Source organism: Enhydra lutris, unplaced genomic scaffold (assembly GCF_002288905.1).
Source record: "Enhydra lutris kenyoni isolate GAN:26980312 unplaced genomic scaffold, ASM228890v2 scaffoldscaffold49, whole genome shotgun sequence".
In the NCBI taxonomy this organism is placed as follows: Eukaryota; Metazoa; Chordata; class Mammalia; order Carnivora; family Mustelidae; genus Enhydra; species Enhydra lutris.
In genome coordinates, this window is record NW_019154133.1 from 9,882,252 (window position 1) to 9,909,521 (window position 27,270).

The following is a 27,270-nucleotide window of genomic DNA, read 5'->3' on the forward strand; positions in this document are numbered from 1 at the left end:
TAATAGATTTCCTCATGTCCTCTTTTGGAAATAGAATGCCCTGCTCTTTTTTTTATTAGTATTTGATTAATATTTGTAAGAAAAACTTCCTTATCCTTAACTTTTAACTTGCCTATCTCATAATACTTGGAGTTTCTTTTAGACAGCATATAATTGGGTTATATTTTTTAATATACTCTGCCAATCTCCTTTTTATTTGTATATTTAGGTCATTTATATTTAATATAATTATTGGTATGTTAGGGTTTAAGTCTGCCATTTTATTTTTCCTATCTATTCTTTTTTGTTGTTTTTTTTCTTGCCTCCTATGGGTTACTTGATCACTCTTTAGAATTTCAGTTTGATTTCAGTTTGATTATTTTGATTCTAGTATATTTACCCATATTATTTGATTACCATGTTTCTTCTTCCTTCTTTACGTTCTGCGTGTCCTTCTTTTTTTGTTTCTTTTCTGCTAGAGGATTTGGTGTAGCCTTTCTTTTAGGGTGAGTTTACTGGTGAAAATTGTCTTAGTTTTCCTGTATCTGAGAATGCTTCAATATCCCCTTCATTCCTAAAGTTTTTGTTTTTGTTTTTTTTTCTGGATATGGAATTCTTTTTTTTTTTTTTTAAGATTTTATTTATTTATTTGACAGGCAGAGATCACAAATAGGCAGAGGGGCAGGCAGAGAGAGAGAGGAAGAGGCAGGCTCCCCACTGAGCAGAGAGCCTGATGTGGGGCTCGATCCCAGGACCCTGGGATCATGACCTGAGCTGAAGGAAGAGGCTTTAACCCACTGAGCCACCTAGGCACCCCTGGATATAGAATTCTGAATCAACAGTACTTCCACTCCCTTCAGCATTTGATGAATATTGTGCTTTTTCTTTTTGGCACCCCTGATTTAGGATGAGAATCTACTGTCATTTGAATTGTTTTTCTCAGGTTAAGTTTTGCTTTTTTTCTGACTGCTTTCAAGATTCCTTTTTTTGTCTTTAGTTTTTGGAAGTTTTTTGTTTGTTTGTTTTTGTTTTTAAAGATTTTATTTATTCATTTGACAGACAGAGATCACAAGTAGGCAGAGAGGCAGGGAGAGAGAGAGAGAGAGAGAGGAGGAAGCAGGTTCCCTACAGAACAGAGAGCCCGATGCGGGACTTGATCCCAGGACCCTGAGATCATGACTTGAGCCGAAGGCAGAGGCTTAACCCACTGAGCCAACCAGGCGCCCTGGAAGTTTAATTATGATGTGTTTTATTGTGGATTTCTTTATGTTTTTCCCACTTGGGGTTCACACAGCATTTTGAATTTGTGAGGTTTTTGACTCTTGCCAATTTCAGGCATTTTCAGCCATTATTTCTTCAGTGCTTTTTTCAGCCCCACCCTCTTCCTAAAATCTAAGTGTAGATTTTAGATCTTCTTTTGTAGTTTCACTAATCTTTAAGGTATTCATTATTCATTTTTTCCAGTCTTTTTTTTTCCTCTGTTGTTTTTATTGGGTAATTTCTACCTTTTTTAACTTCCACTTCACTAATTGTTTCTTCTGTTCCCTCTATTCAGCCATTGAAACCATCCACTCAGATTTTTATTTCAATTACTGTGTATTTTAGTTCCAAAATTGTCATTTGGTTCTCCTTTTTATCTTCCATTTCTTTTCTGAGACTTTCTCTTTGCCAAAGCTTTCTGTTTTATAGTTGTTTCAAGCATGTTTCTACTTGCTAAAATTTTTGTTAGATTATTCCAAAATCTCTGTCCTCTCAATATTTGCATCTTTTGATTTTTTTTCTATTCAATTTGAGATATTCATGGTTCTTGATATCATTTGCAAGTTTTGATTGAAACTTGGACATTTTCATATGATACTATGAGACTATGAATCTTTTATAAACCTGTTTCTAGTGGTGTGTGTGGGGGGGTGCCACTTGGCCTGTGAATGAGGGGTGCTACCTTGTTATTGTTAGTTGCAGGTGCAAGTCCAGTTTACCCCTTTTACCTATAGTGATACCCAAGGTGGGGGACTCTTTATTATTGATGGATAGGCTGTGAATTCTGGCTGCACATGATCTTCATAGACACCACAGTGGAAATAATCCTTTCACTACTAGTTGATGATTAAAGTCCTCACTCTCTGCGGTTCCTTTCCTAACAACACTCCAGCAGGGAGAGGAAAAGACATCTCATTACTGCTGGGTGGGGGTAAGGTAAATGTCCAGGCTTTCTGTGATCTCCATTGATACTATAGGGTGAAGTCCCAGTTCCCTACTAGGCCTTCTCTAATACTACCACAGTGAGGGTGTGGGGAATCTTGTTATGGCTTTTTGGGAGTAAAAGTTTAGGCTCCAGACTTGGCCTTTGTTGTCATGGGTAAGAGTAAAACAACAGATGTTGTTTCCTGTTTTGCTAATTTTGGCCATTCTAACTGGTGTAAGGTGATATCTCAATGTGGTTTTAATTTGAATCTCCCTGATGGCTAGTGATGATGAACATTTTTTCATGTGTCTGATAGCCATTTGTATGTCTTCATTGGAGAAGAGTCTGTTCATATCTTCTGCCCATTTTTTGATATGATTATCTGTTATGTGTGTGTTGAGTTTGAGGAGTTCTTTATAGATCCTGGATATCAATCTTTTGTCTGTACTGTCATTTGCAAATATCTTCTCCCATTCCGTGGGTTGCCTCTTTGTTTTCTTGACTGTTTCCTTTGCTGTGCAGAAGCTTTTGATTTTGATGAAGTCCCAAAAGTTTATTTTGGCTTTTGTTTCCTTTGCCTTTGGAGACATACCTTGAAAGAAGTTGCTGTGGCTGATATCGAAGAGATTACTGTCTATGTTCTCCTCTAGGATTCTGATGGATTCCTGTCTCACGTTGAGGTCTTTTATCCATTTTGTGTTTATCTTTGTGTACGGTGTAAGAGAATGGTCGAGTTTCATTCTTCTACATATAGCTGCCCAGTTTTCCCAGCACCATTTATTGAAGAGACTGTCTTTTTTCCACTGTATATTTTTTCCTGTTTTGTCGAAGATTAACTGACCATAGAGTTGAGGGCCAAAATTAGCAAGACAGGAAACAACATGTGTTGGAGGGGATGTGGAGAAAAGGGAACCCTCTTACACTGTTGGTGGGAATGCAAGTTGGTGCAGCCTCTTTGGAGAACAGTTTGGAGATTCCTCAAGAAATTAAAAATAGAACTTCTCTATGACCCTGCAATTGCACTACTGGATATTTATCCCAAAGATACAGATGTAGTGAAAAGAAGGGCCATCTGTACCCCAATGTTTATAGCAGCAATGGCCACGGTCGCCAAACTGTGGAAAGAACCAAGATTCCCTTCAACGGATGAATGGATAAGGAAGATGTGGCCCCTATACATTATGGAGTATTATGCCTCCATCAGAAAGGATGAATACCCAACTTTTGTAGCAACATGGATGGTACTGGAAGAGATTATGCTGAGTGAAATAAGTCAAGCAGAGAGAGTCAATTATCATATGATTTCACTTATTTGTGGAACATAACAAATAGTATGGAGGACATGGGGAGTTAGGAGATGGGAGTTGGGGGAAATTGGAAGGGGAGGTGAACCATGAGAGACTATGGACTCTGAAAAACAATCTGAAGTGTTTGAAGAGGTAGGGGGGTGGGAGGTTGGGGGAACCAGGTGGTGGATATTAGGGCACGGATTGCATGGAGCACTGGGTGTGGTGATGAATGAATACTGTTATGTTGAAAATAAATTTAAAAAAAATGATTAAAAAAAGTAAAACAACAGTTTTTTGTGTGTGCTTCTCTGAATTAAAGTAGTTTTTGTCTAAGTGCCTCGCTAGACAAAAACTCCTGACCTAAAAAATGAATTTGTTATTTTTGCAAGGCAATTTTTAAAATAAGAAGTGTCCTTAATATTTATATAATTCTAATCAGTTCATTTTATTTACAATATTGTGGAATCAGCCATAACTTTCTGAGTAATACATAGACTAATTTGTAATAAACTAAAGCATAATTTATACCATATAAAGAGAATGAAAAGAAAGTGTTGTGTGGATTAAATTCTTTCATCCTAAAGCTGTGCTTTTTCTATTATGTTAACTTAATACTTGAAGTTACTTTCTCACAATAAAATCATGATGCTGGCTGAGCACATTATTTTTCAGTGTCTTCCCAAATGGTAGTTTCACAAGAGGAATTTTTTTTTTTTTTTTAAGTAATTTTTGCCTGGCTCCTGTGTCTGTCTTTTCTATTATTATGCTACTTGAGTGAGACTCTGGTTCATTGAGCCTAGAAAATAAATTTGAAATGAAAAACAGGAGACACCTCATATTAAGTTTATCTTGACAGTTTCTTTTCTCTGTTCTGGTGTTAGAATATTTCAGGACTCATTTGCACAGAACTTGAACTTACAGATGCAAAGAATAATAGCTCTGGGTTTTATATTTGTTTGTTTGTTTTACTGATTGAATGGTAGTTACACATGCTGACCCCAAAGCCAGATGCCTAGTTGCAGTCCCAAGGCTTGCCACTTACCAGCTGTAACTTTGAGAGGTCACCATGACCTTGCTGTGCCTTGGGGCCTTCGACCGTAAAAATGGAGATAATCCTAATTCCTGTGACAGAGGGTCATTGTGAGGGTTACTGAGGTAACACATGCAAATCCTGCTTTCCAGTAAAGACTGTGTGAGTTTTAGCTATAATTATTATTGTTTTATGAGCTATCTGGAACAGATGCTTGGGGGCAAGCAGGGGAACCATGGGATGCAATGTAGGGGGGTTTGCAGTAGACAACTGTTTAAGTATGTGTTTCTTCCTGCTGAGAGAGTGGTCATTTGTATCACATGGAGGGCTTATATAATCCATTGTTGGGGGGATGGGGTTTGGTGGGGGCTTTTTTTTTTTGCAGTTTTAGGGAAGTAGTCACTAATGGATTTTTTGTGTGTGTGGAGAAAGATGACTAATGATCTTTATTTTATAAGCAACATTTTAACCCTATTTAAATGACACATAATTGAACGCGGCTCATTATCTTCACAAGTTGCTCTCAAACTTCATTTTTACCCTAACAGTTTTGTCTTACTCAATAGAAATATTCACAGTTCTATCTTACTGAAAATGTTGAGCCTTGAGCAGCTTCTACATAAGCCAACTGAGACCATCTTTATTTTTAAGGTGAATTGTAGATTTATTCACCATACTCAGGTCCTTATCCTTTGTCATTATATATTTTTTAATTTAATTTTTTCAAGAAAAAATAACAGTTCAGCTCCTGGGTTTGAAAACTCTTGACTAGCCCCTTTCCTTGGCTAAGATAGTGTACATTAGTGCAGTGGAACAAGCTTTCCAAAGGCATTCCCCAATTTATTTGAAATTTGTTTTTTAAAAAATTCAATAGCATTTTTTTTTGCTATTATTGTTTTTAGGTTTTTAATGGAAACTTATCATTTACCATTTAGTTGTTTCCCTACACTGCATTATACTATTGAAATAATGAAGGTACAATCCCCCTGAGGTGTGCAGGGTTCTGTTTCATGGCTTCCTGTCAGGACTCTCACCTAGGATTCCACCTTTTGTGGATTAGGGCTGCACTAAGCACTTTTTCCTCTTGGTACTATGCTCACCAGAAGTCTTTCATATCTTGCCAACAAGTTCTGCCAGTAATTTAATAAATATGCATTCACCAAATTAATAAGTTCACATACATCATGTAAAATGTAGCCTCTGCCCTCCCAAAAAAACAAAGAAAAAAAGAAAAAAAGACCAATAAAACGCACAAATTAACAAAATTAGTGCTGTCTAACTCTTAAGGGCAAGAATAAGGTTAGTTTTCACCACTGATTTAATTTATGCTTTTTGAGCACATTAAAATATGTCATTTTTTTCATTAGTTCAGTTATGACATCTTTTTCAGTGTAGCTTTTTTTTTTTGAGATTTTATTTATTTATTTGAGAAAGAGTGTGAGAGAGAGAGAGAGTGAGAGAAACCATGAGCAGGGGGAGGGGCAGAAGGAGAAGCAGGCTCCCTGCCGAGCAAGGAGCCCAATTTGGGACTCAGTCTCAGGACCCTGGGATCATGACCTGAGCCATAGGCAGTTGCTTAACTGACTGAGCCACCCAGATGTCCCATCAGTGTAGCTATTTCTTTAATCAGAATAGCTTTAGCGTTATCTGTAATGTGAGATGTGATCAAATGTTGGCTAGTTAAGAGAACTTTCCTTCCAAGCTGATTCTGAAACTGACCTTAAAAAAGAAATTCTGGGGCGCCTGCGTGGCTCAGTCTGTTAGGTGTCTGCCTTTGGCTCATGTCATCTCAGGGTCCTGGGATGGAGCCCCATGTCCAGCTCTCTGCTCAGGGGGGAATCTGCTTCTCCCTCTCCCTCATTGGTCTCCCTCTCTTTCTCAAACAAATAAAAAAAAATTAAAATAAATTAAAATTAAAAACTCGGATAAATTATTTACATTTGTTTGATTTTTTTCCATTGTATTGCTTTTATCCAACATTTTCCTTTTTTAGTTTGATTTTCAGAAGAATTTCTTCCAAATTTTGCATTAATTGGTTTTTGTTTCCTCCTAAATAATTTATATTTGACTTAAAAATAGGGCAGAACTAGGGACCCTTGAGCCTCAGCTTGAAGACAGGTGGATACTGAGCTGTGTGGAAAATGAGAGGTGGGGTCCCCTAAAAACAACACCCTGTTCCATTGTATCTCAACAATACGGCAGCAGGAAATGGAGATTTCTCTTTTTAAAAATTTTTTATTTAAATGCACTTTAGTTAACATATACTATATTATTAGTTTTAGGGGTAGAGTTTAGTGAGTCATCAGTTGCTCATTATTATCAAGTGTCCTCCTTAATGTCTGTCACCCATTTACCTAACCCTCCACCCACCTCCCCTCCAGCAACCCTCAGTTTGTTTCCTAGAGTTAAGAGTCTCTTATAGTTTGCTGGAAATGGAAATTTCTAAGGTCCAACCAGCTTAGTAGTTAAAGAACATGCAGAGGATGGATTGACTATTCCTGTCTCTGGGAAGGTGACCATGGTGGTCTGGTGGTTCCTTCTTGGGCTGCATACGTGCTCATCTGATAAATGGCCCTGAACTTCCTGGGAAAGAAAGATTACTAGCCTTGAGCCCAGAGCCTGGAAACCAGAGACTGCATTAGGCAGAGGCAGTGGTCAAAGCTGCAGCCCTCAAGGAGCAGGCACTGCCAGTGCCAGCCCGCTTGCTCTGAGGGCCATATCTAGTGCTAGTGCCACTGTCCTTCCTACCTTGATGTCTCAACAGGATCTTGTTCTAGGGTCTCTGTACAGAGCGAGAGGCCCAGAGCAATATAACAGCGCTTTCTCATAATTGGGTTTTTACAACTTTTTAAAGCTGTAAAAGTGGTACAGATGGTTTGCGTGTACCCATCACTTGGCTTCTCCCAGTGGTGACAATTTACATAATTACATTTACAAAACTAGGAAATTGATACTGGTATAATACAATAGACCCTACTTGGATTTCATGAATTTTCGTGGAGATGATTTTTAAAAATCATTGTAAAATAGATAAATCATGTTATTGTTGCTCATGCTTTTCTCAGATTTCCTGTTGTGAAACAGTAGTCCATTTCCCAGTTTTTAAGATTTTTCTAAAATTACAATTTGTTTCTGAAACTTTAAAGGTAAGGTTTATTGAGCAGATTAGAATGATGACAAAAGATGTTATTACCACCATCAAGACACACAAGGGAAATTTAGTGAGCAGCAAATGCTAGCAAAGTGGACTTCACCTTTATCAACAGGAGGATCAGCCACGTAACATATTAGTACCTGGCTGCCGTTTAAAACTTTGGACAAGAGATTTTAAAAAGCAAAACTCACTGGGAATCAGTTTTGCCAGGAGCAGCCACGTAACTTTTCAGATAACCAGTTCAAGAAATTGAGGGGTGTTTTAAAATAATTGATGATAATCAAGAGCAGGATAGATAACCCTAAACAAAAGTATTCTTTTATTTTTTTTTTAAGATTTATTTGTTTATTTATTTTAGAGAAAGGGAGTTGAGGTGGGGTAAGGAGCAAAGGGAGGTGGAGCCTTTTTTTTTTTTCCCCTAGTTTGATTTTATTTTATTTCGTTTTAGGAAGTCTAGTTAACATCCATCACCACACAGTTACCCATTTTTTTTCTTATGATGAGAACTTTTAAGATCTAGTCTCTTAACAACTTTCAAATATGCAATACAGTATTATTAACTATGGTCACCATGCTGTACACTACATGCTCAGGATTTATTTATTTAAGCATACTCCATGCTGAATGTGGATGCCAACATGGGGCTTGATCTCACAACCCTGAGGTCAGGACCTGAGCTGAAACCAGGAGTCAGACACTTAACCAACTGTGCTACCCAAGCACCCCAGCAAAATATTCTTTCTGGCCAAAGAAGGAATAAAAATCTGAGGCATCAGCTTGCAAAATATACACAGATAATTGACTTTCTTATTAAAATTTGGTGAATTGTCCATGATGTTATCGAAGTAGAAGCAGAGTCTATCTACCCACATGTGCTAAATTTCAGTCAGAGGAATCTGCCACCCCAGCATTCTGCTCCTTGTCTCACTTTAAAAATTATTTTAGCCCTATGTGAATTATAACTTTTTGTTATGCAGAACTCATTGTGGCAAAAGAAGACCTGAGGATTATTGGATATTTGAATATTTATTAAAAAAATTTAGTCCAAGTTTTGTGACAAAAATTCAAAAAATTCAAAGCTTTGATATAAAAAATGACTAACCGATTTTACTAAGAAATAGCTATGTACTCATTTCATGGGCTTGCAGAGAAATGCTTCCTTACAGATTAACCATTTGCACCAGTGTGATAACATTGTCGATCTTACTACATTGGCTTGCCCTATTGTTCTGCTACCCTGATAGTACTCACTACTCATTAACACATTCTTCAGCCTCTCTCAGAGAGTCAGGACGTTACTGAATGTTGAAAGGCAAGGTTCTTCTGAGTTTGCTTATCTGCACATATGATAAAATCTTTAAAGAGAGCTTGATTCAAAATGTCCTCTGCAACTCTCCCAGTAAGGACTGGAGCTCCATGAAGATGCTCCAGGAGGTTCTGCGTGAACCGGAAGGTTCACGTACACACTAGAAAGCAGCACAGGCCTAATGGGAGAAACATGTAAAATGGGCACGATGGTCCAGCATTCTTCATTTTGTCCGATGTCATAGTTGTTGGCAAGGTTGGGCTTTTAAAACCCTATTCGAACATCCATATTTTAGGGAAATTTTGGTGACGCGGTCTCTGGAATGTTGAGGGGCAACCACAGGGACATGGATCAGCCTAGTGTCACCCCAGGCAAACCCCAGGCGTGGAGTTTAATTCCTGGATTAAATGTACCTGTTTGGAGTTGGCTGGGCCCTGCACTTAGCTCCTCAGTTGTTCTTTCAGGAGGTCATCGAATGTAATGTTTAGGTATCCAGGCTCTAGAGTCAGATGCCTTGGAGTCATAGTCTAGCATTGCTTTGTCTTATCCATATGACCTTGGCAAAGCGCCATGCTTCAGGTTTTTTCATTTCTAATATAGAGAAATAAAAATACCCTTTTCATGTGGTTGTTGTGGAGTATTAAATGAGATAATTTCATTTAAAGTGCTAGCATAATGCCAGGGTTGTATCTGCAGTGTAGCTATGTACAATGGTTACAGACCATTAGTACCAGCGTAGGAGTATTAAAGGCAAAGTCAGACAGAGATGACGGGAGAATGGGTTAGGGATATCTCAGAAAGAGCATGAATATAGTGGGATGTAATAGGCTTGAGCAAGGGGAATACATTTGAAGTCCCTGAGGAAAACTGAGGTCCAGACTAACAGAAAAGAAGGCACAAGCCTTCTTCACGAGAAGAAGTTTATCCTGCACAGTAATTAAATAAATGTAAATCAATATAACAATGAAATGTGGTAGTGTCAATAATTATTTAGAATAACTAAAACCTGTGTCAACAGACAATGAGAAAAACAGGTTTAGTCACGTACTGCTAATAGAAGCATAAATTGGTATAGTTTTTCAGGAGGCCTAATTGGCAAAATAAGTTAAAGTTCTTAAATATGTAGAGCCTAAATTACTCTTTAATTCTACTTTCAGGCCCTCACCCTACTGAAAAGCTACTTACATTTACAGCAGGAAGAACATAAATGAATTGTGACCAATCCATACACTCTGTTACTAATATTCAAGTTAAAAATCATTCGGTAGTTGACCGCAGAAATCCACATGTGTCTTTACAGTCTTTCAACAACTATTATATTAGTTGAGCTCTCTAGAAAGGAATCTTCTTTATTTATGAAGAAAAGTCAACTCGGGCTTTACTGTAGAATAAGGGAGCCTGAACTCTGCATGAGTTCTTACATTGTGATGTAATGCCTCTCTGGAGTGTTGAGAGAGCATTTTTGTTGCTTTATAATATTGTTATTGGCAAGCCCAGTACTGCTGTATAATAACAATACTGAAGTAATGTTGTTAGTTTCTTGATTTCTTATATTGAGTGTAGAATTTAGAGTCCTAACATTTAAATTAGTATTTAAGTAAGAATTATATGTGGTATTTATGCAGCTTGTGAAAAAACAAAAACCAGTAAGACATTTCACTTATCAAATTGGCAAATATTCTTACAACTTTATTGAGGTATAATTGAAGTATAATAAGCTGCACATAATGTGTACAGTTTGATCAATTTTGACATATGAACTGTTTTTACTCACAGCACTTCTGACACCAAATATGTGAGGATTTTTTTCCCTCATTATCAACCAATTCTCCAATTTTCCAACCTGTTGGGTGTCTTACAGTTCAACTCAATTCTGACATGACTCAGAATTAATGTAGAGCCCCACAGATGAAGGGCTCAGCCCCACAGGACTGCCCCATGTCAGATGCCAGTCACAAGTCCCATGCTGCCCCCTGTACTTCTCACCAACTGACTGGCTCTCAATTTAGGGAGTTCCACAACCCCCTCAGATTTGATCATTTGCTAGAATGGCTCACAGAACTCGGCAGGATATTTTATTTACTATCACTGTTTTTTTTTTATAAAGGATATAAATGAACAGCCAGATGATGAGGTACATGGGGTGAGGTCTAGAAGGGTCTGGAGCACAGCAGTTGGCATAGGGGTACACCACCCTCTCAGCACATGAATATATTCAGAACTCAGGCACTCTCCAAGCTTCATCATTTCAGGGTTTTATATAGAGGTTCCATTACGTAGGCAAGGTTGATTAAATCATTGGGGATCTGTAGCTCCTCTCACCTCCCCAGAGGTCAGGGTGTAGGACTGAACGTACCTTTTTTTATTGTTTTGGTACAGAGGGTATCATTTAAAAATCTTCTCACTTATCTACACACAAAGCAGAGGCAAAGTTTTTTTTAAATAATAACAATATTCAACCCCAAAATAGGAAAAAATAGGTACTTTCATATATTAATATGGGAGTGTGAAATTCTTACAGCTTTTTTGGAGTTGTACCAATTTGGAGCAAATTGTTAATGTCAAAACCTAAAATGTATATTGTTTGAATAGCAATTCTGCTTGTAATTTAAGGAAATAAATTTTCCTATAAACGAGGATTTAAAAACAAAAATGTTCATCACTATGTTGTTTATAATTACAAAAATTTGGAAACAAGTTAGATGTCCAACAATATGGATTTGTTTAAGGAAACAATTCATGTAATGAAATATTATGCCTTAATAGTAGTAGTAGAAGTATATTGTTTTATAAACAACAGGATCATATGGTAGGCCTATGTTTTAACATATTTCTTAAACTCAACACCAAAAAAGTTCATACAAAAAAAAAGATTAAAAGCATATATTTAAAGCATAATGTTAATAGTCATTTCCTCTGATTAGAGGAAGATTTGTCTGTATTTTATCAAGTGCATGTTTTCTTTTAAAAAAATTTTATTGAAATTTCTTCCCAGTTATAAAACTAACACAAAGGCATAATAATAAAGCCAATCCATTAAATCCATAAAATAAAATTATTAATTTGAGCTGTATAAATTATTTTTAAAAAATAACAAATGTTTTATGTTTTGATGCTATCAGGATAAAGTCCCTGGACCTTGGCCCCTGCCTCCCTCCACCTTAACCTTTTGCAGTTCCCACCTGTCTCTTCATGCCCTAGTGGTAAGGAACTGCTGAAGGTTTTCTGGCACACGCACTCTGCTGGTCCCTGCCTCTGTCTCTTTGCCTTCAGTTCTCTTCCTCCTTGGCTTTATTCTCCTTATCCCCTGAAATCTGCTGTCAGTTTCATGCCCGGGAAGCCTTTCCTGAGCTCCTAGTGCTTCTCCTTTCCCATGCCCACTGCTCTCTGAATCCATCTTCACTGAGGCACCTACCACTTTACATGATCCCTTTTCGTTTTCCTCTCCCAACAGACTCAACCTGACTGGAGGTCAGGACAGCGTTGGTTAGCACAGTGCCTGGAACCTAGCAATAGGAGCTTAACCATGTGTGCGTGCGTGCGTGTGTTTGTAATTGAACAACAGAAATAAGATGTGATGGGATCAAACAGCGTGAAATGTTGGAAAAGTGTGAATATATCTGCATGACTGGAACATGGGATCTTCATGAAGAATTTAGAAGAGAATAGAAATGTAAGGAGGAACTAGATGATTAAGGGCTTTGTATGTCATCCCAAGGAGTTTGGACTTAATAGTTCAGTGATGGGAAGCCAGAAAAGACATTAAAGTAAGAAAATGGCTAGCCTTAGCATTTTTCAAAGTGTTTAAAAGAGTTGTTATTAATGTTATGTAAAACACTAGGATATAGAATTGTTGAATCAGTATATGATACACCTGAAACTAATATAACACTATGTTAAATATACTAGAATTAAATTAAAATTTTAAAAATTAGATAAAAAATAAATTTGTGAAGTCCTGGGTTAAACCAAGTTGAATAGATTTTTGTTCTAAACTTCTCAGTCTTTACTATGCCGCTAATGTGCATTTTTAATCCTCCAAAAGGTAGGGGTGTGTGTATGTGAGATCATTTGCATTATTTCCTAGATTTATTTATCATGGGACACTTTTATTTGGGGCTGTGTTATAGACATTTGGGGAAATGGACACCAGGAAGACTAGCAGCAGTGAAACTTTTTTTAAAAGATTTTATTCATTTGAGAGAGAGAGAGAGAGAGCACGCTCTAGGGAGCACAAGCATGGGGAGGGGCAGAGGAAGTAGCAGACTTCCCACTGAGTAGGGAGCCCAACACAGAACTCCATCCCTGGACACTGAGATCATGACCTGCGCTTAACTAACAGCCACCCAGGCGCCACAACAGCGAACTCTTTTAGTGATTGTTTACAGTAGTCCAGGTGAGAAACAGTGAAGGCTTGAATCAGAAGGTTAATGGTGGGAGAGAGAGAGAGAGAGGCAAGAGCATGGGAATTAAGTTGTGTCCGTCAGAGCACATTCTCCAAAAGTGGTGATTTCTCAGTAATTTTTAAAGATAAGATTTGAGAGATACTAATATCTGATCCAAAGACATTAGAACATTCAGTGTGAAATGTGGTTTGAAACATCTCTGAGACAAATGATAGTCAAAGGAAAGGGCTTCTTTTATAGGTTTACAACCCCACCCGCTGATAACGTATCTCTTGGCTCCTTCCTCTTGATATCAGAACCTGCCCGTGGTCTGGCTTGAGCTAGCATACTTGATTATGACGGGACAAATTCTAGAGCAGACAAATTCTAGAGCAGCTATGGTAACTGCTTATCTATGAATGAGTCAAAATGGCTGTCAGGAGTGTAGGTTGGGCACCTGAGCAGATACATGGTGGCATCATAATGAGATTATCAAGATAGGAGACAATGCCAGTTTTGGGAAGAAGATACTCTGTCACTTTTTGAAGTGTTCATGAGTTAGAATTGTCTGTGGGTACCTTTGTGAGGGGAAGAACACCTATAGGCCATCAGGTATATGAGTTTGTACCTCAGATGACTTGGACTGATTCAGCCTTCATTTGACTTACTGTTTCTCAATTGCTGCATGTATGAGGGGTTTCGTGTCTCTTTGGGAGATGATAAAATATTAAATTGCAGGTTGAAGACCCAGCACATTCCCAATCTTTTTAAACTTCTGACATGTTATTCACCTCTAAATTGAGGCTGCAAATGCCTTGGCACCTATGAGGAAGATGCTTAATTGACAGTGTTTCTTACCACTTTGTTATGAAACCAAGTAAAATCATTATATGAATAATGCTATAACATGTTTCTGTTTTAATTATTTAAATATAATAACAGTGTTCCTTAATTTTATTTATAGCTCCAAAAGGAATTCTTCATTTGTCTCCTGATGTTTATCAAGAGATGGAAGCCAGCCGCCACAAAGTAATCTCTGGCACTACTCTAGGCTATTTGTCACCCAAAGATATGAACCAACCCTCAAGCTCTTTCTTCAGTATATCTCCCACATCGAATAGTTCAGCTACAATTGCCAGGGAACTCCTAATGAATGGAACATCTCCTACAGCTGAAGCCATAGGTTTAAAAGGAAGTTCTCCTACTCCCCCTTGTTCTCCAGTACAACCTTCAAAACAACTGGAATATTTAGCAAGGATTCAAGGCTTTCAGGTATGAATTAAAAGCAAAAACAAAAACAAGAAAACAAATTCATTAGCCCCAAATCCTTCATCACTATCCATCAGAAAGCTCATCCTTGCCTGCTAGTGTGACCTATATGCCACTTACATTGTGAAGTATTAGGAACACAGAAGTCAGAAAAAAGAGAGCCATATGCACGTGCCTCATTTTCTTTTATTTTCATTCTATCCATTCTTCTTGTGCTGCCTGGATCGCCTCCATTGTCCTTCTTCTTCCTCTTATTATTATTTTTTTTTTTCTGAAACATTTTTAATTCTCTGTTCTGTCTTCCAGTTGGTCTTGATTGGGTGCATTTAACTCCTCATTCTGTCTTCCACAAACAAAAATTCTGCCTTCATACATTTGGTATTAGTATTTAGCACTAAGTTCTCCCTCATTTACAATAAGGCTGAATTTTTCTGATGATGATTTTACTTTCATAGCAGTTTTGAAGTTGGCATTCTGTTGCTAGTAATGATTCAGGTATACCGTGAAGGTACAACATCCTAGAACTCTATTATCTTAGGAGCTAATTAAACAGTAATGACATGCTTTCTAGTTGTTTGAGGCATAAAAACATATATTTGTTTTAGTGGGTCATGTTTTGAACTGTCTAGGGTAGCACCTGTCTCATGGTACTAACAGTTTTGTTTCACTGGTCAGTCTGACTGTAGCTCACAGCTCACTGAACCTGTGTATTTGGATTTGGGGATGGAAATTTTTTTCCTTATTTATTCTTTGTTCCCTTTTAAAACAAAACAAAACAAAACAACCCAATAGTCCTTTCTGGATAGAGCTTTTAAAAGAATTGTTAACTCTAGGACGAGGAAATAGCTGTGTTCTAATTTCTTAGTTGCGGGGAGAATCATGTACTGAATGGTAACCACTGACCTGACCGGATGAGCAGCCGCGTGCTCGTGCGTAGGAAGAGTGTACTGCACCCCCAGATTTCACCGTTTTCATCCCCCTTTCCATCTTAGTCTTATTCCTTAAGACCAAAAACTGTAATTTCCTTTAGCAATGCTCTAGAAGCTCTGTATTGTGTAGAATGATCATGTATTTATAAACATTTTACAAGTTTAGATATAAAATCAGAAAGAAGATCATGTGTTTTGGCAGGTATTTTGCATGTTTTTTTGTTTGTTTGCCTTCAACAGAAACCTGATTCTTTCAAATCTATTGCCAGATAATCCTTAGTAAGTTTTTAATTAGACTATTAATATGAAATTGAAGAAGCTGTTACCAGTTATTGGCTCTGTCATCTGAAATTTGAAACACTTAATTTGAAGTTAAAATTTTAGAATTTGTTTTTGTTGTTTACCTTAAGAATGACAGTAAATCACTGTTTAAAATAAAAAGACCATGATTCATACAGTTAAAGTACTGGTAAAAAGCTAATAATTTAGTTCTATAATCTGCACACCATGAACTAAAAATAAACTGTGATGAAAAAAAATTCACTGCTTATTTACAAATCTAGTTATTTAGAAATGTCTGAGAGTAACACTGCATTTTTATAGAAACAAAAAGCACAAAATACATTCAAGCTCCAAATTGATTTTTTTTTGCTTGGAAATGTTACTATGGTAGATGTAATTTTGCTGCCAGAGGAACTACTTAAATTTTTTTAAATTTGTATTTATTTGTTATTTCTTGGTGATGATAACAATTGCAATTTTATAATTACTTTAGTCAAAATGTAGAGTCTGTTTCCCCCATTATTGGCCTGACTGCTCAGACCTCTTTCTAAAGCTTACGCTAAGATAATATGCTCTTATTTATGGACAAGTTAAACATATCCAAATTTGTGTACTGTGATTTTTACATATTATTGAATATAAACAGATGGTTTTAAAACATTGCTGTGCTGCTTTGGTCAAATGAGCTTGGTATTGATGTGGAATATTGTATCACTGATAGATCACAGCCTGCAGCTGAGCAGTAACAGAAGCTCTGTGGGAAAAGGCTTAGTGTCCTGTCAGGCACAGAGCATATCTTCATAATGTCACAGTAAAAGGTTCTTTGTAGTTAAGAGTTTTAAAGCCTGTTTCTTTATGGGTAACTTTCTCAGGTGTCTTTACCTGGTAGGAAAACATGTAGACTGTTTCTCGTTCTTAAATGTTTCCACTGGACTGTAGTTTAGAAATGATAGGGCCAGCTTGTTATGCATTACATGCTACTCTGTTATTTTTAATTTCTGGAATTTAAAAACAATAAATTCTTTTTCTGTGTTTCTAGGTTAGTACTTTTTTATTTTGTTATTGTATACTGAATAGATATGATTGCATATTGAATATTGTATAAACCCTTCTTTGGCCTTCCTTGCCCATTGAAATTTGACTTAAGCCTATCAGAGCCATTGTATGTGACAGCTATATTGTATTACAAAGTAAAAATACATAGTGTACTGAAAACTAAGTTGTTTTAACTTTAAAATTTTTTTCATTACCCAGTCTTTAATTGAAATTTATAAATTACAGAAAGCTTGTTTGCTCACTAGAATGTAGGTATTAAACTCACATCCTTTGCTTAAATCTATAAAATAATTATAATTATTATACAATTAAAGTTATTAATAAAGCTGACTTCACAGATAAGAATGTGACTGAACACTTGCACATTCTTGGTAGTTCTTTCATCATTGCCTGAGCTCACCTCAAGTTTTTATCCTATTTCAGATGCAAGCTTTTGGATCCCCATCATAAATCGATACATGTCTCTTTGAAGTTTTATTGAGTGCATTTTAACTATCCTCTTTTAAAACCTGAGTGTTCATATTGTTTTATTATTATTTAAAGAGAAGTTTTATATCAATAGTTCTGTGAGCCTTAGATTTTTGTCCAGCCCAGCCAGTATGCTTCTATAACTTCGGTGATTTTCACAAAAACTCATTAGAAATTACAGTTATACCAGTGTGTTTCAGGTTTCTTGTTATGTACCTCGATAATGCCAAAACTATTCAGCTTTTTAAAGACAGTTATTTTGGCAGGGACATTCTTGAAATGCTGTGCATTTGAACCAAAGTGGAAGACTTTGTTTTGTTGTGTTATAATTTACATTATTGTAAGTTTTAATATCATTAATATGTTTTGCCATACTAATGATATTAGAAATTTAGATTTGTGTAATTAGGTATAGGCAAGTTCCCTTGTCTTTTGGTTCTTGCACCAATTCTAGTGTATGTACAGGGGTTGGGTGGTACCCACACAGCACCAAGCAGGGTGTCTGAGAATTCAACTCAGGTCTGATACTGTCTCCATGGAGACAGCATCAGATCCCACAGGTGTAGGGTTCAGTCCTACAAGACCCCCGCCCTTTTCTGCCAGCTATGAGGTATCAATCAAGCCCAGGTTGCTACCTGTACTTTTTTTTTTTTTTTTTTGAAGATTTTATTTATTTATTTGACACAGAGAGATATCACAAGTAAGCAGAGAGGCAGGCAGAGAGAGAGGAGGGAAGCAGGCTCCCTGCCAAGCAGAGAGCCAGATCCTAGGGGCTCGATCCTAGGATCCTGAGATCATGACCTGAGCCAAAGGCAGAGGCTCAACCCACTGGGCCACCCAGGCGCCCCGCTACCTGTACTTTTGACTGACCAGCTATAAATCAGAGGTTCCCCCAGCCTCCTCCTCAGGTTCAATTAATTTGCTAGAGCAACTCACAGAACTCAGAGAATTTTACTTACTAAATCACCAGTTTATTGTGAAAGGATATAACTCAGTACAGCTGGATGGAAGAGATGTCTAGGGCAAGGTGTGTGGCTGGGGCACACAGCTTCCATCTCTTCTCCTGGTACGCCACTTTCCCAGCATCTCCATGTGTTCACCAAACCCAGAAGCTCTCAGAACCCTGTCCTTTTGGGCTTTTATGGAAGCTTCGTTATACAGTCATGATGGATTAAATCATTGACCATTGGCAACTGATTCAATCTCCCCTCCCCCAAGGTCAGGGGTGGTGGGGATGAAAGTTTCAACTCCCTAGTCAATTCTTGGCTCCATTTTCAATCAGCTCCCATCCATAGATGCTTTCAAAAGTCACCTCCTTAACATACAACTCTGTCGCTTTCAATACTTAGGAAAATGCAAGGGTTTTAGGAGCTAGTTTCAGAAAAAAGGGTTGAAGACCAAATATATATTTCTTATAAATCACGATATCACACTTTATTTAAATGAGTCATTAGAAAAGTAATTTGATTGGAAATGAAAATGAATCCTTTTAGCAAATTATCCTTTCTAGATGAATTTAATTTCAGTTTGCTCCTCTGTCCCCTTGTTGTGATCATCCTCCATTGAACAGTGCTGATTTTGAAACCTTCAGAGTAAAATATAATAAACTAGGTTTGTTTTTTTCATGAGGAATATAAAGAAACAGTTGTTGTCTTAGTTAAACCATAATTAGTTTATTTTACAAAATCAAAGTGTGTTTTATAGAGGAGCTTTTTTATTATTGTTTTAGTTGTTAGTGCCATTTCCAGCAAGATGCAAATGACAGTAGAAAGCTTTGAAATATCTATTTAAATTAAATGTCAGTAGAAAGTTTTGAAATATCTACTTAATTAAAAACTTTCTTTTCAAATACAATTCAAACTTAATATATTTCAACTGATATGTCTCCTTTTTTGAAGTTTAATAGGATTATAACAGGCTTCTATTATAGTTATAGTCTTCTTTTAAATATTTGTTTAACATATATGATGTATAACATTTTAACAATATGACCTTAATGTAGATTAGATTGAGAATATGGTGTGGAAAGTACTGGCCAATCTGAGAATCAACCTTTTTTCTTTCCCTTTTTTAAAAGTTTTCATTATACCTCATTTTTTTAATAATCCAAATATTTATCATCAGAGTGGCTGTTTGCAGCCTTTTTTTTTTTTTTAAGAACGAGGAATCCATTTCTTTTCAAAGAGGAATATAAGTTAAACTTTATAGGTTTCTAAAAGCAGAATATGGAGAAAGAGATCTTGCATGTACATATAACTCTCCCACATAGAAATGTTTTCCCCAATTTTTTTTTTAAGATTTTATTTATTTAACAGAAATCACAATTAGGCAGAGAGAGAGGAAGGGAAGCAGACTTCCTGCTGAGCAGAGAGCCCGATGCGGGGCTCCATCCAGGACCCTGGGATCATGACCTGAGCTGAAGGCAGAAGCTTTAACCCACTGAGCCACCCAGGCGCCCCCCCACCAATTTTAAATATATCCTTGAAACATAACTTACTGTGTCACTTCTGAGCCCAAATTTTCACCTATGTTTTTACACAAATGGGTGTGTAAAGTGAAGAGAAGTTATTCAGAGTACAATGAGTAGAACACACCTGTGGGTTTGGCATGGGGTCAAGAATACTGCTCTTATGTCACTCTTTAAAAATCCCTCTTCGGTTTGGCCTTTACTACTTTCCAAAGACCTTGGAGAACTTGGTTTAGTGTTTGAACTCTCCCCACGGCTTGGTCTTTTTATAGTGACCCTAAGCTCATATTTGTTCTTCAGATGGGCAACCCAAGTTCATGCAAACTGAATTATTATATTGTTACCATTATATTTGACATACTTTGCCAAACTCCCAAAGGTATGCAGACTACATATTACATAACTTTACTATTACATATTATATAACAGTGGAATTAACAACTCATTTTGGTGAAATTTCCAACTCTATAGAGAAAAATTCTAGTTGGAAGAAAGAAATCCTGATGCATATAAGCGTATCTTGTGATTAGTAACAATAATACAGGTAAGAGGCAAGCAAGTCTTGAGTAAAGTAGTCCATTATTACTGCATGAACTATTCAGGACTAACTTGACCCTAAATCACTGCAGAGTATAGCCTGGAAGTCAGATGGACAAAGACATTCATCTTGAGCCTTGAGGTACCAGCACACATATAGTAAGACATATAAGATATTTCAAAGAAAAAGTAATATACAACCAAAGAAAGAGCCTTTCCTACCACAGTGACTTTGATATGGCTCTAAAATGAGTGGTACAGAAAAAAATGGCGGCTGTTACAGGTCTTTTCTGAGTAGAAATATTTGTAGCTTTCTCTGTTTGCATCAGAAGAGATTTCAGCTCATCGTAAGAATTCTACTTGGAATCATTTGAAAATCAAGTCTTTGAAGAAAAAGAAATGATTTTTCATCTAGAGGGGAACTACATTTCCTTTTGCTGCAGAAGGTTGGCAATGATGTGATTTTTACTTAGTAGCATAAGATTAATTTTAATACCCATCAAGTCCCATCATGTCTGGCTAGTAGCAACATACCAATGGTCGTTCTAAGTCATGTTGAAATGATCTGTTTCCCTCTCTCCAGAATTCAGCTATATCTAAGATTTTTTTTTTTTTTTTTTCATTAGCGACAGTGGTTAAAATTTCATGGATATTGTTCTCTTCTCACTCAGGGCAATTCTTGAGAGAGAGAACAGGATGTGGAGTTACTGCACATAAAGGATTTTTATACACAGAAAAAGATATTAACATAGCAGGGGCATACTTTATATCAGAGATATATGGGTAAACAAGAAAATGAAACTGACATTTATTAATTGACTCATTATAGATTAGATAGTGATGTAGGCATGTACATTATCTTACGACACAAGCAGAAATGCTTGGTACATATTTGCTTTTTGCTACAGATCTTTATTTTAAATCAAACTATTGTATCATGTTTGAAGATTTATTCCTGTAAGTAGGACTAGTTTGTGGTGATGGTCCATGGCCTTCTAGATATTGTTTTGTTTTAGTCATAGATTTCGTTAATAAATGTATTTAAGCCCTCATAGCTGAGTCTGTTATGTAAGAATTCTGACTCTTGAGCTGGAAGGAACTTTGTATTTTATTCTGAGATAAAATTTTATTATGTGAACACACATTTGAGGGACTACACAAGTAAGACATTCTATTAGTAATATAGTTTACTTATTTCCTGTTGCAAAACTATTAATTTTAAATCCTGACAGATCTTTAAGTTCTGAAAAGTTCTGCTGTCTTAACATGGTCACATCAAAAGGCAGATTTAACTGTCAGAGATAAGGGATATTTGAAAAACATACATGTTTTTATCTGTATTACTGTCATTTTAAAAAAAAATTTTATTTTTTTATTACTTTTCAGTGTACTAGAATTCATTGTTTATGCACCACACCCAGTGCTCCATGCAATACGTGCCCTCCACAATACCCACCACCAGGCTGGCCCAACTTCCCACTCTCCCCCACCCCCCCACCCCCGCCCCTTCAAAACCCTCAGACTGTCATCTTTTTTAAGTATAAGAAAAGTCCAGAATCAAGTCCTAAAATGGAACATTGAAGAAACAAGGACTACTGTTTGAAGATGACACTGTGACAGCTTGAATAAATCTTATTAAGAGAAAAAAATTAAGAGAAAAATGTTTAAAAATATTAAGAGAAAAATTAAGAGAAAAAAATTTCAGTATATAAAAGAATTAGATGGACATGATGTTAACCAGGCTAGAGATGTCAAGCCATTGAGTACTGGAATTGATTTAACTGAAAAACAGAAAATGGAACACCTGCTTATTGACTCTGGGCCGGTACTCATAAGTACCTTCACATGCTAGGTAGCATGCCAAGTACTGGGCACAGGAGGAGTTATGATCACGTTGGGGAAAGACAGGTAAATAAATCCAGTATGCAAAAGGTTGGCCACCACCATAAATTAGTCCCGTCTCCAGGGCTCAGTGTTTGAACGTTACACAGCAGCTTGATAACAAAAAATTAAAGATTTATGAAATACTGTATGTAATTCTGCCTCCAATAATGAGGGGCATAATAAGGGTAACCTGATAAGTTTTCACTTGAGGTGTGGTTAGCCATGTCAAGAATCACAAATAGGAATGAACAGCTTTGACTGAAGGAATTAGGGAAGAATTTATAGCAGATGGGACATTTGAAATAAGTTTTGAAGAGCACATAGAATTTTCAGGTGAATAAGAATTGCAGGCAGAAGGTAAGCACTGAAGACATAAAAGGACATGGTATTTCATAAAATGCTTAGAGTCGAAGTGGCAGTGGTTCGCAGGGAGACCAAGAAGCTGTGCTTTGCTAGGAGTTTAGATTTTTAGCTTTTAGGCAGAGACTGTGGCCTTATTTTTATTTTTATTTACTTTTTAAAATTTTATTTATTTATTTGTCAGAGAAAGAGAGAGCACAAGCAGGCAGAGAGGCAGGCAGAGGCAGAGGGAGAAGTGGACTCCCTGCTGAGCAAGGAGCCCAACTTGGGACTCGATCCCAGGACACTGGGATCATGACCTGAGCTGAAGGCAGCGGCTTAACCAACTGAGCCACCCAGGCGTCCCTGTGGCCTTATTTTTAAAAGGGTAGGGACATTGGTTTTATATTTTATTTATTTTTTTTTAAAAAGATTTTATTTATTTATTTGACAGAGATCACAAGTAGTCAGAGAGGCAGGCAGAGAGAGAAGAGGAAGCAGGCTCCCTGCTGAGCAGAGAGCCTGATGTGGGGCGTGATCCCAGAACCCTGGAATCATAACCCGAGCTGAGGCTTTAACCCACTGAGCCACCCAGGGGCCCCTGGTTTTGTATTTTAGAAAGATAATTCTGTCAGCGGTACAAAGCATGAATTAGACAAAAAAGAAACAAGACTGGTAGCAAAAAAGACTAATTAGAGTGGTTTTGATTGAATCCAGTAGAGAAATAACGAAGATTGGGTTAGGGCAGAGCTGGTGAGTGTAGAGGAATGGGGCTAAGGTGCACTTGTCTAAGCTACAGCTGAGAGAATTAAATGACCTCTTGTGCTGGTTTTTATGAGTGCGCTTTCACTAGCCTGTTCCAGGTGGAAGCAAGATTCACATATGTTGAAGAGTAAGTAGAGACTATCTGAGAATACATAGACTATTTTTTCAAGAATTTGAGAGTGAAATAAAGTAAGATAATATGAATGTGACATGTTTTAGGCAAGGTTTTATGTTTAGTGTTGATGAGATGATAGAACTTAAAGGAAGTTAATGGGTTCCATTTTAAACACGTGAAATTTGCATTGCCTGAATAAAATTGTGCAAGAGGTAGTTCTTTATGCTTCTGGTGATCAGCAAGAAAGGATAGGACACACAGTTTGGAGAGTCATCTTTATACAGATGGAATTGAAGCCATAGAAGTAGTTAAGTTTATGGGGCGCCTGGGTGGCTCAGTCTGAAGCATCTGTCTTCAGCTCAGGTCACGATCTCGGGGTCCTGGGATCCAGCCCCACGTCAGGTTCCCGGCTCAGTGGGGTCTGCTTCTCCCTCTGCCCCTACCCCTGCTGGTGCTTTCTCGATCTCTCTCTCTCTCTCAAATAAATAAACAAAATCTTTTTTAAAAAAAAGTAAAGTTTGACTAGGGAAAATGAGTAAATAGCCTAGGAGAGATTCCCAGTGAATATTAACAATGTAAAGAGTTCATTTATCCATTAATTCTACTGAAATACATTGAGCACCTGCCGTGGGCCAGGCATACTTCTTGGCCCTGAGGATGTAACGTATGACAGTCAAGGTTTCTGCTCTCATGGAGCTAACATAAAAATGGGTGTGTGGGGGTGAGATGTGGAGTAGGGACAGGGGACATCCAAACACATATGATAAATTCAAATGGTGTTAATATCTGAAGGTAATAGTTGCTAGGAAATTAATTGTGAGATTAGTTATGATTATTTATGAGAAGTATATGCAGGAGACTTCATGTCTCCAACTGTTGTGTCAAAGATAGCTATACCTTTTTGATATTTTAAAAAGCCTTATTGAGCTATAATTATGTGCAATTAGACACAACCATTTTATTACAAAGTTTTGAAAAATATATGCAACCATGTGACTGCTACCACAATCAAGACAATATTGCTATTACTGTAAAAGTTTTCCTGGTCCCTCTTTGCATCTTGTTTTCCCCACCTCCCCATGGATCCAGATAACCAGGATATCCTCTTGTTACTAAAGATTAGCTTTGCCTTTTCAGGAATTTCATAAAAATGGAACCATACAGTATGCACAGCCTTGCATCTGGCTTCTTTCACTCGCTATAATGTTTTTGAGATTCTTCCATATTGTATATAGTAGAGGGTTTTTTGGTTTGTTTGTTTGGTTTGGTTTTTGTTGTTTTTCATTAAGTACTAGCCCACTATAGGGATGTATACCACAAGTTGTTTCCCTTTACCTATTGATGGACATTTGAGTTGTTTTCAGTTTGGTGCTATTATGAATAAAGCTGTTTATGAATATTCATGTATAAGATTTTATGCAGACATCTTTCTAATTCCCTTAGAAAAATGCCCAGGAGTAAATTTGCTGGGTCACATGGTTAGTGTACGTACAAAGTTATAAGAAACTATCAGATTTTTTTCAATATGCATATGCATATTTTCAATATGCATAATGTAACATATTATATTCTTACTAACACGTATGAGAGTTCCATACATTGATATGATCAGTCTTACTCAAATAAGAGTACAGTGGTATCACATTTATATTTTAATTTGTATTTCACTAATGACCCATATGATCTTCTTCTTATGTGCTTATTGGCCAATTATAGGTCTTTGTGAAATGTCCATGTCTTTGTCAAGTTTCTAATTGGGGTCTTTTCTTATGGCACTATAAGAGTCCTTTTTATATAATATTTGTGTTGCAAATATTATCTCCCTACCAGTATGATCTTGACATACTCAATTTCTTCTGCGAAGAGCCTATTTCCAAATAAGGTCACAATCAAAAGTATAGAGGTTTGGGACGCCTGGGTGGCTCAGTTGGTTAAGCAGCTGCCTTCGGCTCAGGTCATGATCCCAGCGTCCTGGGATCGAGTCCCACATCGGGCTCCTTGCTCATCAGGGAGCCTGCTTCTCCCTCTGCCTCTGCCTGCCATTCTGTCTGCCTGTGCTTGCTCTCTCTCTCTCTCTCTCTCTCTCTCTCTGACAAATAAATAAATAAAATCTTAAAAAAAAAAAAAAAGGTATAGAGGTTAGGAATTTTGGAGCCATTGTCGAATTTACTCTATACTTATTGCTTTCATCTAATTTGGGAAATTTGAGGCCATATTTTCTTTCAGTAAGTATTTTGCACCCTTTCTCTGCTCTTTTTTTGAAACTCCATATATACGTATTTTTAAAATATTGTCCACAGATTCCTGAGTCTTTATTCATAAAAAATTTTTTTCTCTGAACTTTACATTATATTTTTTAATTGATCTATAAGTTTACTGTGTGTCTTCTTCAGTGAATTTTTTTAAACTTTGGATATTGTATTTTCATTTCTCAAATTTCCATATGGTTCTTTCTGAAGTTTTGGTTTCTCTGCTGAGATTTCCTATAAGAAGAGTTAAAATAGGTGCTTTAAACACCTTTTGTACTCATTTCAACATCAGGTATATTGAATTTGGTCTCTATTGAGTGCCTTTTCACTGGAGTATGAGTCACCTTCTCCTGTTTATTCCAGGTCAAGTAATTTTGAATTGAATCCTGACTATTGTCAGTGATACAGTATAGAGACTCTAGATTCTATTACATTCCTCTGCATAGTTTCGAATTTTGTTTTCTGAAGCAGTTAATCTGGCTGGATTCAAACTCCAAACTTTGTCTCTCATCTTAAACTTTCTATTCTCTTGGCTGTTATGAGAGCAGTCTCTTCTGGTTCTCTATCACCTTTTTTGTCAACTGCTGAAAAGAAGAACCTAATAACTTACTGGTTCCTGTTCCCTATCAGAAGTAATTTCAGTGGAAATTTTTGTAAAGACATTAATGATAGAGGAGAAAGTTCAGGTAGTAATAGTAATATTGTCCTAGAATAAAAATAAAAGTAGCTGAGAAATAATCTGTCATAGATGGTGTTTGCTCCTGCAGCCTGAGCAGCACCTTACTTTTGGCTTTCGGAAATCAGACAGCATTTATTGGTATCTCTTGGTTCAAGTTTCTTCATCCCCATTGCTAGGATTCCCAAGAATAGGCCTCTATTATAATTTTTTTTTCTCTCAAAATCTCTAACTTAAGGAGGAACCTTTAACTTCTCTTTGTCGTGATGCTTTGGATATTACAATTTTCCAGGCTTTTATGCCAGAAACTTTTTTTTCCTGCATCCTTTTTTCCTTCCCATATCAGAAGTAGAAAGGACCACATTGCACAGTGACTTTATTTTTCTAATGAAAAGAAAATTTAATCTCCACTGATTCTCTTTTCTTGTGTTTGAAGATTCTTTTAATATAAACCCTGATAGGCGCAGAAAAACTGATATCTACTCTAATGGGCATGTGACCTCTTTCAAATCTCCTTTATTCTGAAGCACTAAAGGTTTACTTTTATAATGGCCTTTTAAAAATAATTTTAAATTTAGAGAAAGGTAGAAAGAACTTAATGCTAACAATTATACAACCACGGTATCATTATCAGCACCAGGAAATTAATGATGATGTAATCTTATTCAAAATTTTCCAGTGTTTCCTACTAATGTCCTCTTTCTTGCCCAGGGTCTGGTCTAGGATCCCACAGTGCATTTAGTTGTGATGTCTCTTAAATACTTCCAATCAAGTAATAGTTCTTTAGTCTTTCATGACCTTAATGTTTTTGAATAATATGATTATTTATTTTGTAGAATATTCCTGAATTTGGGTTTTTCTGATATTTTCTCATGATTGATTGATTGAGGTTGTACATTTTTGGTA

General features: G+C 36.8%; 1 protein-coding gene across 2 annotated transcripts in view; it reads left to right on the plus strand.

The window, feature by feature from the left end:
• Nucleotides 1–27,270, plus strand: part of LOC111156774 (staufen double-stranded RNA binding protein 2) — a 318,514-nt gene that overhangs the window by 170,555 nt on the left and 120,689 nt on the right. For both annotated transcript variants that reach the window (XM_022517840.1, XM_022517841.1), the window contains one exon: nt 14,293–14,600. In XM_022517840.1, the coding sequence (XP_022373548.1) occupies nt 14,293–14,600 (308 nt within the window). The remainder of the gene's footprint in view (nt 1–14,292; nt 14,601–27,270) is intronic.